Source organism: Netta rufina (assembly GCF_964035555.1).
Source record: "Netta rufina genome assembly, chromosome: 10".
NCBI classification, from domain to species: domain Eukaryota; kingdom Metazoa; phylum Chordata; class Aves; order Anseriformes; family Anatidae; genus Netta; species Netta rufina.
Genome location: NC_140133.1, coordinates 18291389 through 18307381, shown reverse-complemented (window position 1 = coordinate 18307381; position 15993 = coordinate 18291389). Strand labels below are relative to the sequence as shown.

The following is a 15993-nucleotide window of genomic DNA, read 5'->3' as shown; positions in this document are numbered from 1 at the left end:
GGGCAGCAATAAACTGTTGCAATGAAAATACAACCTACATTTTTCACATCTGCTACACAAACTTCCCTTCACCCCCATGAAAGTCCTGTAGCTATTGTTGGTCACACATATCTGCCAGAGGATACATCCCACCCTTGAACGCCACATTCCTGTCTCCCTTACACAAACATGCACTCAAAAAACACAGCAGTGACACCATGAAGCTTATTTTCCATCTCATCTTACTCAGTCTTTCCTAATTTTTGCTATAACGGCCCAAAAGCTTTCAAACATCTGTCTGGAAAGATCTCATTCAGCAGGTCTCTTTGGCCTAGGGGGTCCACCCAAGGGATCTGTACTTCCACCTGCCTCACTAAATGCACAAAAACTAAGCCTTTTAAGAGGGCAAGCTGTCCCCTGACATTTAAAAAAAATAATAAATAAATAAATTACTGTGTGTTTAAGCTACTCTCCACTCAAATACAGCCACCCATGTGCCCACCAGTGCAGAACCATCCATAAGGACAGCGTACACAGAGGTAACAGATAACTTGGTTCATGACAGACAAAACAACGTGGAACAGCACAGGAGGATTTTCTGCTTGAAGCCAGGGTACACAAAGCTTCACACACCTCACACGTTACTATAAAAACATTATGAAACCTGGGCCTTCATTTCAATCCCAAGAGTTTATAGTGGGTAGGAGGGAAGTTGGCCAAACAATATTTATGCATCCATAGCCCCTTCCCCAGCTTGGACGAGGTTGGAGGCTGGGTCTTTCCTAGGTCCTCCCTACCCTAGCATCTCACTATCATTTGCTCAACTTTATTCCACACCTGATATTGTCCCCTTCATCACTTTTTAGCTCAGTCCCTCCTACCCTCTAGAAGGATGAAACCTGTAAGCTCTTTGCTGTCTTCAGACACTTGGCTTTGCTGGGGAGTGAAGTGGTTTTGTTGACATGCAATATCTCTTTTTCTTTCCTGTTCAGCATGGAGTATTTCTAATCTTACTAGTTTGTAATGTTTCCTCTACATTATTAGTGACCTCTGTGTTCAACAGCCTTTGCAACACTTCAAGATTTTATTCCTTTCCCCAGTCTAAACCTATTCCCAGGCATTCACCAATCTAGAGTGGCAAGGAGTGGCAAAGTGAAATAAAGCCTCATGTCTCCCCTTGCAGGACACAGTTACTGAAAAATTATCCAGAGTGTCCATGAGGCAGAGTGATGGGGAGTAAAATCTGACTGTCTTTGTACTGCTCAGAGCCTCTGCAGCATATAGATCATTTGTCAGTGCCAGTTTGAGGTAGTCTCTATAAACAGGCTGTTTTGCATTTGAAGCACTCACAGGACATGATGGTTCGGCTAAAAAACCATGCATTTTACATGTAATCACCAGGATAATTTGGCTGTATATCGTGTTCCCACAACTTAATATTCTACCTACAGATGCATGATCAAGAAGAGATTCCTTAACTTTGACAGGGCACATCACATTATACTCACTTTATTATTGGAAATGATCACCCCAGGGTGCAAAACGGAGCAAAGGCAGAGTTTCATCGTGGTGTGGTTTTTTTTTTTTCCTTACACATTTACTGCAGTGTGGGGTATTCCAAAGCTACAGAGCGCCACTTGCCAGTGGACAAGGGGCTACATTTTACCTGGACTATGCAGAAGAGAAATAACTGCTTAATCCAATGTTGTGCTGTGGAAATTGTGCATGATTCTACTTCCTGGAAATGAAGTGTTGAGGCACACAATCCATCTCTTCAAGTAAAAAGTCACTTTAGGTAGTGAAATATAACTCTGTAAATGCTGTACTCATGGATATAACCAAAAACCCTCCTGGCTAAATCTTCGCATCCTCCCTTAGGGCAGCACTTGATTCTGGACTCCTGACCTGATGTTAAGCACACAAGGAAATCTTAACAGCTCTGTTGCTTGCATTTTCCTCTGCTTTGATGGTTACTACAGTCTATTAAAGTTTCCTGTTCTCCAACTCTACAAAGACTTGAATGCACTCTCCTAGTTGAGCAGACCAGAAGAACACACTCTCAAATTTCAACAAAAACTTGATACAGTACATTTATCTGGCAGCTGATTGACATCATACCTATTTTGGCATTATGATTTTTTTTTATTTTTATTTTTTTTATCCTCCATATAATTGCCCTATTTCACAATCTGGAAGAAACAAGTGATGGCCCATAGCTATTTAACAGCTATAAAGTAAAACCTATAAAATAAAAGTGAAATGAATTATCAAACCATAAACTAAAGTTCGGTGTTTAAAATGGGCCGTGGCTTTAAAAATTCAATTACAGCTTTAATAGAAACAAGTTTACTCAATATTTTAATGATCTTCTTGCATAATGTTTTTTTTTTCTCCTCCTTTTCAAAGTCTGGCAATATTGAGGATGCATGGTAAGCCTGCCTTTCCTCTAACTGCTTTAAGATTGATTAGGAAACAGAAATATTGATGCATTTATCTGAAATAATTAAATGAGGGAAAAAAATAGCACACAAATACACCTCAGTAGAAAACTAGAGTTGATCAAGATTAAAAAAGGTTATATTTCATGTTTCTGGATTGAAAACATTAGACCATTAATTGAATATCAACAATGGAGACCACTCCAAATAGAAAAGTCATATAATGTTTTGTCAACTAGCTGGTGAGATCTTTCCCAAGGTTCAGATTCGGTAATTTCTGAGAGTTTGCATGTTACCAACAGGCGGAGGAATCCTACAAGGCATCTTGTCTGAGAGTAGCAGATGAACAGGTTATCTCAGAACAGGAACCTATGTTATTCTTGCTGAACCACAGATTTAAAGCCAGGTTTTTATTTGGTTGATTTGCTCAAATCAGTATTGTCATGGCTTGGGGGAGATGCTTAGAGATGAGCCATTAGCACATTGCAAGTGGTGCTGGTTTCTTGCACTCTTGGAGGCTGTCAGGAGTTCTAGCTCCTGCTGGTTTCAAGAAAAGCTTAAGTTGGGAAAAAAATAAAAATAAAAATCTAAGGAACAGCAACTTCAGGAGCTGTTCTTTCAAGCAACAGCAGCTATCAGGGCTGTGGCTTTGGATGGGCTTTTCTTGGTTGCTTTACTATGGGAGACATTAGGATTTTGACAAAGTCTATAGAAAAACAAGAAAGGGGTGCTGAGTGAACGTATAGAAAGAATTTTCTCTCTAGTTTCCTTTGGAAACAAGCCATTTCTTCATTTTAAACAGTGCTTCTGAAATGCCAATTAACATCAGGTCCAAGACCTATAGGTCTATGCTGACCCATACAGAGCCCAGGTGATTTTATTAGGACCCACCCCCACCAGGAGCTCTACAGACTGTCCTGGCAAATACAGCTGCAGAATCAGCACCACTGATAAATTTATAGCATTACAGGTGCAACAATATGGAAAAAATAGGAAAGTGTTTCTGGGAGAAACAGGGGAACGGCAATTGAAAATACATGACTCTCAAAGCTGCATCCAAGGGGAATGGAACAAAGATCTTAAAATATTACCCCTAGATGTTTCCCCCCTGTGGTTGCAATTATTCCCAAAGTACCCTGCTTAAAATAGGTTTTCAAACCATGCAAGACTAATCATTGCAATTTGGAGATGTAAGTAGGCACTTACCATGCAATTCACAATTAGCTAAAGATGGTAGAAGAATCTCAGGCATGTTGGCACAGGAGAAGTAGGAAGAAAAAAAAAAAAAAGAAAACATTTTTTCTTGCAAGAATGACATGTGATGGGAGAGTAGAGGAAGATAATTGTCATAACAAAAGGAATATGTTATTATTTATTGGCCACACTTAAGCACTGGGATCTTGGATTATAGTATCTGGTGACAAACACTGCTTGAAATTTTGTAAATATTGCTTAAAAGGTAAGAGAACTGAGTAATTCCGAATGTACTCTGCAACTAATACTTTTGAAACTCAATTTGGGAAAGCAGAGTGGCATTTGCTTTTTTGTCCTATAGAAAAAGTAGGACAACATCTGAGTACCCTGAAGTTTTGTTCGCTTTGGGCTTGACCCTGCTCTCACCAACATTAGAGCAGCATTACTATAGCAAGTTTATAGCAAGTATTAACTATAGCAAGTGAATTTTAACAGCCAGCTAGTAACAGTTAACTATTTAATTTTTAGTGTCCAATAATCACCTTGACCTCCACATTGTTGACCATCGAGCCCACCAGCACAAGCACCATCCCCACTTGAGACCTCTTGTCCCTGTCCAGTGCTTGTCTGTGCCCACCTGCCCTCCTGGGTGAGGATGGATTTCTGCCTCCTGAGCTCGAGGGATTCACAGCACTCAGCTCCCCACAGGATTAGATCTTTTTCTTTGCCAATGTGGCAGCTGTAAATAGGCACTCAGGGTCTATTCATTATTTTAACTTGCATTTAGCCAAAACATTGACACATTTATCTGATTTGTCACTATTAATTTCCTGGTTCCCTTTTTACTTTCTTTCTCCCCTTGCAGATCCACTGGTTTACGAACTGCAGTAATAGCCTTTCCAAACCAATTTTTCTTTCACAAAGCTGTTGATTTTCTACCACTCCACTAGTGCTGGGACGCTGATTACCCCCTTCTTCCCTACCCTACCCAGCTCTAGAGGTGCATGCAAACAAAAAGGGAAAGAAAAAAAAGAGAAAAAGGAAAAGAAGAAAACCTCAGCAATAAGTTGGCTGATTCTGGCAGCAAGACAAATCTAGCACCACACAGCAGGCAGGAAGAGAGTGCACTGCTCATCCTTTCGGTTTTGTCAGTGTATGGGAATGCTGGACATCAACACACAGCGAGGGATTCGGCCGAAAGCACTCCTCCTCAGCATCTGAACCCTGCTGCTTTCACCCCCGTTTGGAAGATACAGGTAAAAATAGAGAAATGCTTTAGCTAACTGGATTCAGTGAAAATATAAAGCAGTTAGAAGAAGCCCGGACAGCCTAATCTTATTCCTAGCAAGCAATGGAAGTAAACCTCAGTGTACAGGCTGATAGCTACTGTATGCATAATACCCCCAGGTACTGTAACTTGCATGTGATTCTTCTCGTTACAGCAAATAAATCGTCGCAAGTGGCAGTAAAGGTTTTTTTGGATACACTTGGTTCGAGTTGCCTTTATAAATATTTATCATTATTTACATAATTATACCTCTCCGACAGCAGGCTTTACAGCAACTTTGAACCACAATAAACAGGCAGGCTGGATGCCTCCTCTGTAGCCAAATCGTATCTGTTCTGTGTTGTATGTGCATCTCTTACCAGCATGCTACGACTGTATCACTCACTCCTTTCATAACGTAATTTATAGTAACCTTACAAAAGAATCCATCTACAAACAGCAACCATGTAATATTGATAAAGCATTTAGGAACAGAACATAAATTTAATGACTGAGATATTATATAGTATAAATAATCTGCAGGAAAAAAGTGTGTCTGTGTAAGTAAACAATCTATTATAGCTGGAACCTAAACAGAGAACACAGTTGTCAGAAACTTTCTTTAAAAGAAATCCTGACATCCCCAAATTCTTTTCTCCCCCACAGATGTCAGAAGCAGAGACAGAGAAGGTAAAAATCAAACCAGCAGAAAGTTTTGAAAATGACAAGCAAAATATTTCTTGGCTGAAGAAAGGTAAGCTGCATTGCTGAGTTATTAACTACTGGTTTGTGTTTGGAAAGATACACAACAAATTTTGCAGTCTAAATTATGGCAAGGAATTTTTACCATATTAATTCCATAGTTTAACACCTATGAGATGTACATGTACATTTGGTTTTGGTGCAGAATGGCCTAAATTACCAAAATTTAGAGTACACTGAAAGCTCATTTTTCCAACGTTTGCATTCCTTTGGAAGCTTTATTTAAGATCTATTACAACACTAATATGTACAGACCATCCTCATTCCTGATGAAAAGTTGCTATTAAATCAAACCACTACTGCATTGGATTCACATTTGTTGGGTGTCCTCAAATTATTGGGGTAAAAATGAACCCCAAATCTTTGGATTTGGCAGCATGCTAACTTAGAAAAAGTCGCATCAGTTGTCATCAGTTTGTGGAATATGGACTGCCAGAAGTAGAAGTATTATAGAAGATGTTATAGAGGGAATTTCCAATTTTAAAGGCTGAAAATTGACCGGTGTTAAGTAGCTTGTTTGCTACAAATAATTGTCAAAGAAAGGCATTTCAAAAATTACGTTCTACTTGTTAAAATATTTTAGAAGACAGGCACGTGATTGTAAAGGTTTTCCTATTGCATACCGCTATATGCATAAAAAGGGAAGGTTAAAATATATTTTTTGCTGGAAAAAAATATTGGTAAATTAATATGTTGCTTATTACAAGACCCTTTATGTATGTTTGTTGGTCATAGCAGAATCACTTTATTGCATGTCATACATGTGCACACAAGAGAAGTATATGAATGAGGAGACTTTCAAGGATACAAATTACATATCTACAGTTAGGTGCAAATTTGGGTTTTAAAATGAAAACAGTTGTATTCTAATCCTAACTGATGTGTATTGGAAAGACTCAACAAGTGACCTCATTTTGAAAACATCAACTAGGAGGGTATTGAGGAAAAGGCCATTTATAGCAACTGATTACGTCATCTGTAAAATGCGCATCACTATTTTAAACTCATGTTGTTAATTATATCTTTTAAGCTGTGATAGGGGCTGCATTAAAATAGACCTAAATTAAGGTCTCTACCTTGCATTTTTCATTGTTTATGCAGCACTTCCACAGAATGAAAATTGCATGCCTAAGTAGAGCTCACTGGCCTTGTTTGGCTGGACAACCAAAATCCTCCACTTGCAAGGTGTCAGCTGCACCAGTAGAAACTCTGCAAGATTTGCAATTTGAGCATCACAAAGAACGATATAGCTGATTGAGATCTGGGTCTGATCCTACAAAATAGCTTTGTACTTTACCTTGTAAACAGCAAGCACTTAACTGAAATGAAGATTTATTCCATCAGAATAGGGTACAGCACCAGAGACTGCAACTTTACAAAAGGGGTATAGAGGGTTTTAACTGGTCCATGGTAAGAGTCTCTGAGCAGGGTAGGCATGAGCCCTCAGAGCCCCATATGGTTTTTTATCCTCTGCACTAGACCTACTCTGGTAGCCAGTTACATCTCTCACACCTCTATATTCCTGAGTTCATTTAGCTTGGGTAATGCTCATGCTCCATCTTTTATTATTAATCTCCTTCTTACAGGGGCCTACAGTTCTGCATTTCTAGCTCATTAGCAATATATATATATTTTTTTTTCTTGAAGGCAGTAATCTCCTTCAGAAATCAAGCCAAATGCTGTCTCTTTGCACCCCTTCTCTAAAATGCAGAGAAATGGACCTTGAAGGCCTTGGACAGCAGCTGAGTCAGTAGGTAGCTGAAGTGTCTCAGAAGAGAAAGAATTTTTCCTTGAGATATGAAAATGGGCATTATTTTATATTATATTGAAATTGGGTTGTTTAAAAAGCATTATTGTGTCTTTGCTTTACGCACTTCTGTGGTACACATCAGGTTCTTAGAAAAAGGTAAACCATACTGTCTGGAGCAGAAGCTCAACTTCTATGTTTAAGTGTTTTAAAAATACATTGCATATAGATTTCAGGCATTCCAATAAACAATGAATTGTGGAAAACAGACTTGTACTGCTTCCGTCAGGCACAGTAAGAAGACTATATGTTCTTTTAGCATCCAGTTTTAAAGAAAAGTTATTTTTGTTCATGGTTTTTTATTGATTATTTGTTCCTTCTAAAAGAAACAATCATGAACCACATAGTATCAGAAATAAACATAAAAATACAGGCGAGGCTGTGGCTTTAGTATCTTTTGTAGACTTCTGTTTTTTCCCAATGCTTTGCAAAGTAGTAGTTCATGGACTAGTAGTGCAGTGGGTCAGAGTATGTTACCTGTTGGTTTCAACATTAGAAGCTGTTAGATCAAGGCAGGGGGAAGGGATTTTAATTTGGCTGCCAGTTATTTATCTTCCAAGTTTTTTGGAAGAGGATTTTTTTTTTTCTATCTTCCAGCCCCTACAAACTGAAATCAAAGCCTCATTTTGAAGGAATACTTTCACAAAGCAAAACAGACACCTAACCAGCCATGTAAAAAGTATTACAGAGAAACATTGAGCTGTGCTTTTAGGAACTTCCTTGGGCAGGAAACCCCCCCCAAAATCCTACTCATGCCTCAACCTCTAAGCCATTTGCACCCAGTGCTGCACTCATTTCTCTTTTCACAAGTGCAGTGGAAGACTCCAGGGAGTTAAAGATGATGAGGGGAAGAAATAATGCTGCTCAAGCCAGAACAGTCTTGGAGAGAAACATCTACATAATTGTGGCCCTAGATTATATTTTTAAAATGAACAATGACATATTTACCCTCTCCTTTAATTTCTTGCTTATAAAAGCCTTTTAGGTGGAGGGCCTGAGGTCCTTCACAACATATAGGAGAATGTGGAACTACAGTGATATAATAAAACTGTACGCACGGAATCAGACTGGCAGATATGTGGTCTGGTTTTGCTAGGCTATCGAAAAGACCTAAAACATTCCTATAACATCCTAAGTCACCTAGCAGTGAAGTCTGGATCTGAACAACACCATGAGACACACCCTGGTCTGAGGGCCTGAATGAAGACAGAGGTGGTCACAGTCCTATCCCGAGAACTAGCAGGGAAAAGAATTTATACCAGCAATCTTTTCTGATAGTATCAACCTTTTCTGAGCCTGTTTCTCTGCGCTGTTATTTCTGAAGATGACACAAAGAAAACCTATTTGGAGAGCATGCATCAGATCATCAGGTGCATCGGGTACAAAGCAATGAGAAAAAGGCAGGTATTGGCCTTTTTTTTTATTTGTCTGACCTTAGCATTGGTGAGAACCAACTCAAGGAAAGCCAAGACACATGAGTAAAGCCAAACAACTGTTATTTTCTGCAGCAGCAAAGACAGTTATCTCCACTTGCTTCTTCACATGGAGAAGAGCTCTTCACTGGAGAAGGAAAGCAGGTTTAGATGGTGGTACAGATCTCCCCATGCAAATGTCTACACAACTTCAGGTCAGAGTGAAACATGGGCTGATTTGCAAAGAAGCACTGGCAAAGTTATCTGCATTGCTACCCTGAGAAACTAACGCAGGAATCCTCAGTGCATGCACTATTCCTGCTTATACTTGTTTTGCCCTGCCATACAGAAGTTATGTAAATGACAAAGCGTAAAAAATAATTATGCATATATGTAAAGAACATTCAATCTAACTCAAAGGAAACATTAAGAAACGTCCTCTGCATGGGCATGAATCCCCTTCTGCATCACACCCAGAAGATGGGCAAGCAGCAGACCGTCACACCCCAGGCAAGAACCATCTCTGCAGGCTCCTAATCCAGCACAGCTCTTAGAGGAAGCCCTATGAAATCTGGAAGCCACACAAGACATGCCCTCAGAAATGCAGTGCCCAAGGATGAGTAACACTCCCAAGGGACTGACCAAGGGATGCTCCTAGCTCGTGCATCTCACTCACAGCCACAGATGTCTCCTCCACGTGGACCAGGGCTCCTTCCACCACCGTGGTGATCCTGCCAGAATAGCAGCCATCTGGTGGGAAGGGAGGTCAAAGCATCGCTAAATTCACACCAGCTTCAGCATGTGGCTTTTGGAGATCCTTACAAACATTTAATCTCTCAGCATCACTTGATGATTACAGCCATATGGATACATGGGAGCAGGCAGGAGCTTATCTGACTGATGTTAGGCGGTAAAAGGTGGCACTGATTTTGCACAGGGGCCAGCAGTGGTTTCTTCACTACTTTTGCATCCATTGCTAAGGACTGAGCACAAGGTAGAAAGTGCGAGGGCCTCATACTGCCCTCCTACGGTTACATCCCAAACTGTCCCTGGCAGCCCAGGAACGCAGATCCAAGTTGCACAGAAATGAAATTTCATTTCGGGATATTCTCACACAAAGCCCTCCTGTTTTATGCTGCCCAGCTGTGTACACAAATGCCCTCCATATATAACTTCCAGTGAAAAGTTAATGAAATGGCTTCCTTGCTCTCCTGCCAAAAATATAACTGAAATGCTAATTTCAAGACTTTCTCCAAAATAGCCCCTTTCTGCACTAAAATTCTCATAAATCAGAAACATTTTGTCAAAAATAAGCCTGTTTTCATTGTCTTGCAAAGAGTAAGGAGTCTAACCCTGATTTCTTTAATCGGCTGCTCTAGCCAGCAGATTTTCGCTGTAGGCTAAAATTCAGCCCTGTATTGAGGGTCAGTGCAAGGTCAGCACTTAAACCATAAAATAAGGCTTAAGTGGTAAATAGAGCCTCTGTTCGGGATTATATTTCACCCCTCCAAGGACCACAGTTCATATGAAAAGGGAGATTTACTCATATCAGAGACCTGGCTGTAGTGACATTATTCACATTATTCAAATAATCCCTTACTCCAGAAATAATCCCATTGGGTGAGGTTGTGCCACCCTTCTGAGCGACACATCCCAGAAATCTGAGGTGGGAGTAGGCAACTCCTAACTGCACCCTCCCCATAACACCCCATAGCCTTACCCAGGGATATATTCCTGGAGGAACTGCAAATAAACTCATCTCTTGCAGCACTCAAGCATCTTTTCCGCAGCATACCCTTCTCCCTGGATACCTAGGGGTTTTAAGAGACTTTTCCAAAAAGTAATGAAGCAGGAAGGATACCATGCAATGAGACTGGTTTTGCACAGGGGGAATTAGCCTCCAAATCTCTCCAGGGTTTCTCATTTCTTTCAAAACCTTCCAGCTTTCCCCTGATTTTCAGGGGCTGGAGTAGCCAGCATGAGGTTTGCGCTTTGGGTTCAGAGAGATTATTCTCAGCAAAGTGTTCCAATCCAACTTGCATCACTGCATTTAGGTAGCTAAATGTCATTTCCATAATTTATTTCTAAACTCAGAAGTCAATGAATGTAATTCTACATACACACTTGGACATTTGTTTCCTGCATTTTGCTGACTTGGGTCCAGAAGCTTTTTCTCTTTTCTTCAAACCTGAATTAAGTCATTGGACTGAAAAGCTTTATAGAATACCAATAGCAAAAAAAAAAAAAAAATAGCTCTCAGTTTCATGCAGCAGAAAACACCAAATTCTTATAAAATGAACACTGTTATCTAAGCAGACTGTTTCCAGATAAGAACCACAGACACACACACAGAAAAACACTTTTAAAAACTGATGACAAGGACCCCAGGGGGCTCAAATGCCTGGAAGATGCCTTGTCAGCTTCAGGACTATGACCAAATGAATTAATTGAGACAACCCTTCCTTTAAGTTGTAAAACAGCAGATTTAAAGACTCTCTTCCAATGGAGAGGAAGTATATGAAACCTGCAATGGTCCCAGCTCACCACTCCTAATTATGGTTTTATAAACTGAGTGGTCCTTGATCTTTGAACTGGAAAGCCCTCAGAGATGTAAGACTTCAAATACTGCCACATAGGTGGAATGAATGTACAGTAAGGAATGGCATTTCTTTAGATGGTAAGGTTATCTTAAAGTCACTCTCCCAGGCTAGACACTTGTTGTAAAAATGTAGATGCAAGGTTTATTTAGGGTTGTCTAAATTTTGTGAATTTCCACAAATGGATGAAAAAGATTGTTGTTTAACTGCCAGTGCTTAGGAAGACCTGAAGATGTGGTATGGTGGTGGTTTTTTTTTAATTCTATCATTCACCACATAGAAGTCTTCCAGAAGAATCCTATTCTTCATTACAATAGGGCAAAATTTTCAGGATTTTCCCACTGGTTGAATGAGTGCAGCCAAAAAAATTGTAACTCCACATTAAAAACACAGGTAGTCAGTAATTAGTTTATTTTTAGTAGTACGTGTGTTACAGCAGAACCCTCATTTCTCCTCCTATATTCAGGACTAGACCATCTCCTCCTGCTCCATCAGGAACAAGGGCTGGTAGAGGTGCCCAGTGCAAGTGGAGCATTCAGGCTGCCCCTCTCCTCAGCACCTCCCAGTAGTTTTCCCTACTTTGACTCCTCTTGTTCCCACACCTCTCCCTTCAGCTTACTGCTGCTCCCTGTTACTTCATCCTCTGTGTGTTGAACCTGGGAGTCTGGTGCCTGCTGGGCAGAAAAGCATATGCAAAAACTAGGTGCTAAAACCCCTGGTGTCAGTCAAGTTTCTTTATGACTCTTACTACAACTGAGATTCATCTCTTTGAAGAGAATTGCACAAGGCTTCTTTACCACCTAAGAGATACTTAAGTGGCACAGAGATCTTTGCTATCCCCCTAAACTAGATTAATTTTTATTTTATAGGAGTGAAACAGTCTCTTAGGGTCTCCTGATTATATATAGTCTCATTCTAATTTCAGTCTTTAATCTGAATAAACATGTTAGAAAAACACAGACACAATTAACTTAATCATAAATTCAGATGGATTGTTTATTATCTGTCTACTTAATGTGCTTATGATTGCAGCAGTTAAACATGATAATGTTTTCTCTCACACATAAATGAATATACACAGTGCAGAAATATGTGCAGGAAGAAAAACTTCTGCCTGAATATGTCAGTAGGCTTCAGGGATAAAGTAGATGCAGTGCTCACTGTTATGCTCTGCAGAAAAACACAAACATTGCCTTGATAGTGTTGAGACATCTGAGAACTGATTACTGACAAATTATGTTTCTTCATATCTTTGAAAAAAGATGCCTAAATGCAGTTTCAAAAGAAGGAAAATGTTATTGCAGCACCAAAGATGCAGGTAGCAACGCCATTCTGCTATACTACCGCACCTGTGTTTAAGAAGTAGACATGTAGATTTGGGTAAATAAAGTTACTTCAGTTCTTCAGAGCAAAATACGGGTTTAATCTCTATCCTCCTACTGAAGCAAGCATCAAACATCAGATTTACAGAGGAGAGCTGTCTGTTATGCAATCTTCATAGACATAGTCGTCAAAAAAAGATTAAACCCTTTTAACACCGTTGTCCCTTTTGGTTGCATGTCCATGGCAACTAACGTGTGGCAAAATACAATCACATCCTCAAATACTTAATGTCAAAATTATAGTTAGAATCTGATTCTTCTTCCTGTTCCCACAGGATACTGAAAGTAAATAATTTCAAGCATGTGTTCAGTTAAATCTGTGATTATTACTCAAGTAGGCTCTTCTCTGTCATTAGGGTAATTTTTTTTAACAGCCTCATAGTATAACACAGTGAAGTTACACTTGGCTTTGAAATATTCAACTTTTAGCTAAATTTAAAACGCTACTTTCCCCCCCCTCCCAGACAAAAAACATTTGTTTCTGTCGTCTCACTCTTGATTTTCAGATAAAGCAGCACTCACCCCCATTGTTACTGTATATCACTAAGCCAAATTCAGCCAGGTATTTCCTACCTCTAGCCTTCCTAGGGTTTCTGACCTGTGTGTTGACAGTTAGAATAAAAAGTGCACTTCCAGGTTAACTCTCACCACATTTCATGCTGGTTGTTTGCATGATTCTCACTAAATACATGGAGCTTAGAAATAACTTGAGGAGTCTTCGAAAAATAGAGCCCATCCTCAGGCAACAGAAACTTTTATAGGACTGCTTCTTGTACATATTTTTATCAGGTGCACTTCTTTCAACTTTCCATCCTGGGAGCTACACTCACATTGAAGCCATTGAATGTTCAATGGCCAAAAACACACTAATTTTAACTTTGCTTTCGATGATTAACAGAAGCCCAGTGTACCAGGAAATCCATATTGCTACGTGTATAACTCCAAATTGACTCTAAATTTAAATTTAATGCCTTATAGTACTGTCATATGGACATATCTATGCTGACTGCAAGTCCTAAACTTACATCATGGTTGATAAATCAGTCAGTACTCCTGACTGAAGAGAGGCCACTTTTATAGTGCATGGGCAAAAGAGAAGAAAGGGGAGGATAAAAGAACAGAAATTTGGAAGTAAATGCAAGCCCCTTCAATTTCCCTTCACTTCTTCTCAAGGATTGCTGTCACATTAGTACAATAAAAGTATATAAAATTATATAATTTTTCCATCCACTAATTAAATGGAACAAAGTTACATTACTAGATTTTTAAATCTTTGAAATCCATGCTTATACTCTGGGGATAATACAATAAAAAACATGGTAACAGACAGAAGAAGTCAAAATAACCACAGGAAAAAAACCTATGGCACCTGGTGGTCATTCTGGTTAGACAAAGTTGTGACTGAATGTATCGACTTCAGATATTTTAAATGTTTAATATTTTAAAATACTACTGCAAAACAAGACAAAAGTCAAATGTGAAGTCCATTTCAGTTTCCAGCTAAGCAATGATTTTTTGTTTGTCTGTTTCCAGTTTATTTATCATTTAAAAGGAAAGTGACCTATGAGCTGCAGATAGTCACTTTGGGGGAAAAAAAAGTTTAAATTTCTTATTTCCAACAGAACAGCCAGAGCTGTAATGACTTGGGGTTTTACTTATTGTCATTTCTAGCTGGAAGCATCATCCCAAGGTGTTTACCAGAGACAGGGACATTGCACAGAACCCCAGAGGCTGTCTCCAGAGATTCTCTGTTGAACCCACTCAGATTTGGGTCAGGCTTAGGCTGTACCAAAAAACATGCATGCACATACCAAAAAAGCATGCGCAAGCAAGTAGGAGGCAAAGGAAGCAGAGAGGCAGATGTTATGAATAATATTCCTATTACAAAGATAAGCATAATCAAAAAACTGATGTTATATAAATACACTGAGCCTGCTTCACCTAAGGTTCTCTGAAAGCCCCTTCTGCAGATGGACACCCTGAATTCAGGATGATTTTCCTCGACTCACTCTTTGTCTCTAACTTTACATTCAGACGTCCCAGCAGAGATGGCAATCATCATGCAAAGAAAATAACTATGCAAAGAAATAGCAGAGGAAGCTTCCCCAGCTCTCACTTGGAGGGAATCACCAACAGCTGGAGAAGGATAGTGAAGTCTCCTTGCTTTAAAAAAAATATTCATGAAAAATAAATAAAATATAAAACTAAGCAGCGGTTTTTACAGTATGACACAGCAGTATTACTTGCATTAGGCCAATTTACCACTTATGATAGCAGTAATAGCACTAAAAGCCAATAAAAGCGGTCTGTTCGTTCAGAGATTGGCTTTTATGGCTTATTCTAAATATTATCAAGTGAATAAAAAGCTGTCATTATAGTGTCTAAAAAGCCTTCGTACCTTGTAAGCAAACAGTGTGACTTTGACAAATAATCATTAATATGCCTGTGTGAGACCAGGGCTAAAAGAGAAAGAAAAAGGAAAACCCAATATTTCACTTTACATAAGTCATTAAGATCATTTCAGTTAAATTTCATACAAAATAAAACAGTTTTATATGTAAAACACCATTGTTTTCCCAAGTGTTTTTTTTCAGTATGTGAATATACTTTCACGAAACAAAAACTTGTCAGATAGCTGAGCAATGAGTGGCTGAACTATGGTGATAGTCTCAACAACCTTGGGAAAACAAATAATGCAAATAATGAAAGGTAGCACCTTCCAGGTCAGCCAGGCAGGTGGCATCACCCTCTCACCCTGCCTGCCGTAGGCCCTGACGAGCACAGCATCGTTCTCCCTCTTCTTGCTTCAGAAGAAGACATATTCCCATACCCCTGGAAATGTGTGATTTACGTTCTGTCTGATACTTGGCCAGTTGCTCTTCCAAGAAGCTCAGAGGAGCAAAACCACAGCTCTGGCAGCTCTCAGCTGCTCTCCACCCACCTGGGTGTCAACAGCAGTGCCCAGAGACAGAACTGGGCTCTGCAAAACATAGGCAGGGCAGGCACTCGATGGATAGGATTTCCTTGTCCATAGTGAACAGAGAGCGAATCCTTCTCAGAGGAGGATTGCATGGCTCAAATCAGCACAAAATGTCATTTCTAGTCTTTGAACCTCTCAAACAGAGGTTCAAAGAGGTTCTTACACCTTTTTTGGT

General features: G+C 39.6%; 1 protein-coding gene across 1 annotated transcript in view; it reads left to right on the top strand.

The window, feature by feature from the left end:
• Window positions 1-5544: 5544 nt before the first annotated feature.
• Window positions 5545-15993, top strand: part of MDFIC2 (MyoD family inhibitor domain containing 2) — a gene marked incomplete at both ends in the record, with an annotated part of 39469 nt that continues 29020 nt past the window's right edge. Inside the window, one exon of the mRNA XM_084292460.1 lies at window positions 5545-5632. Within this exon, the coding sequence (XP_084148586.1) occupies window positions 5545-5632 (88 nt within the window). The remainder of the gene's footprint in view (window positions 5633-15993) is intronic.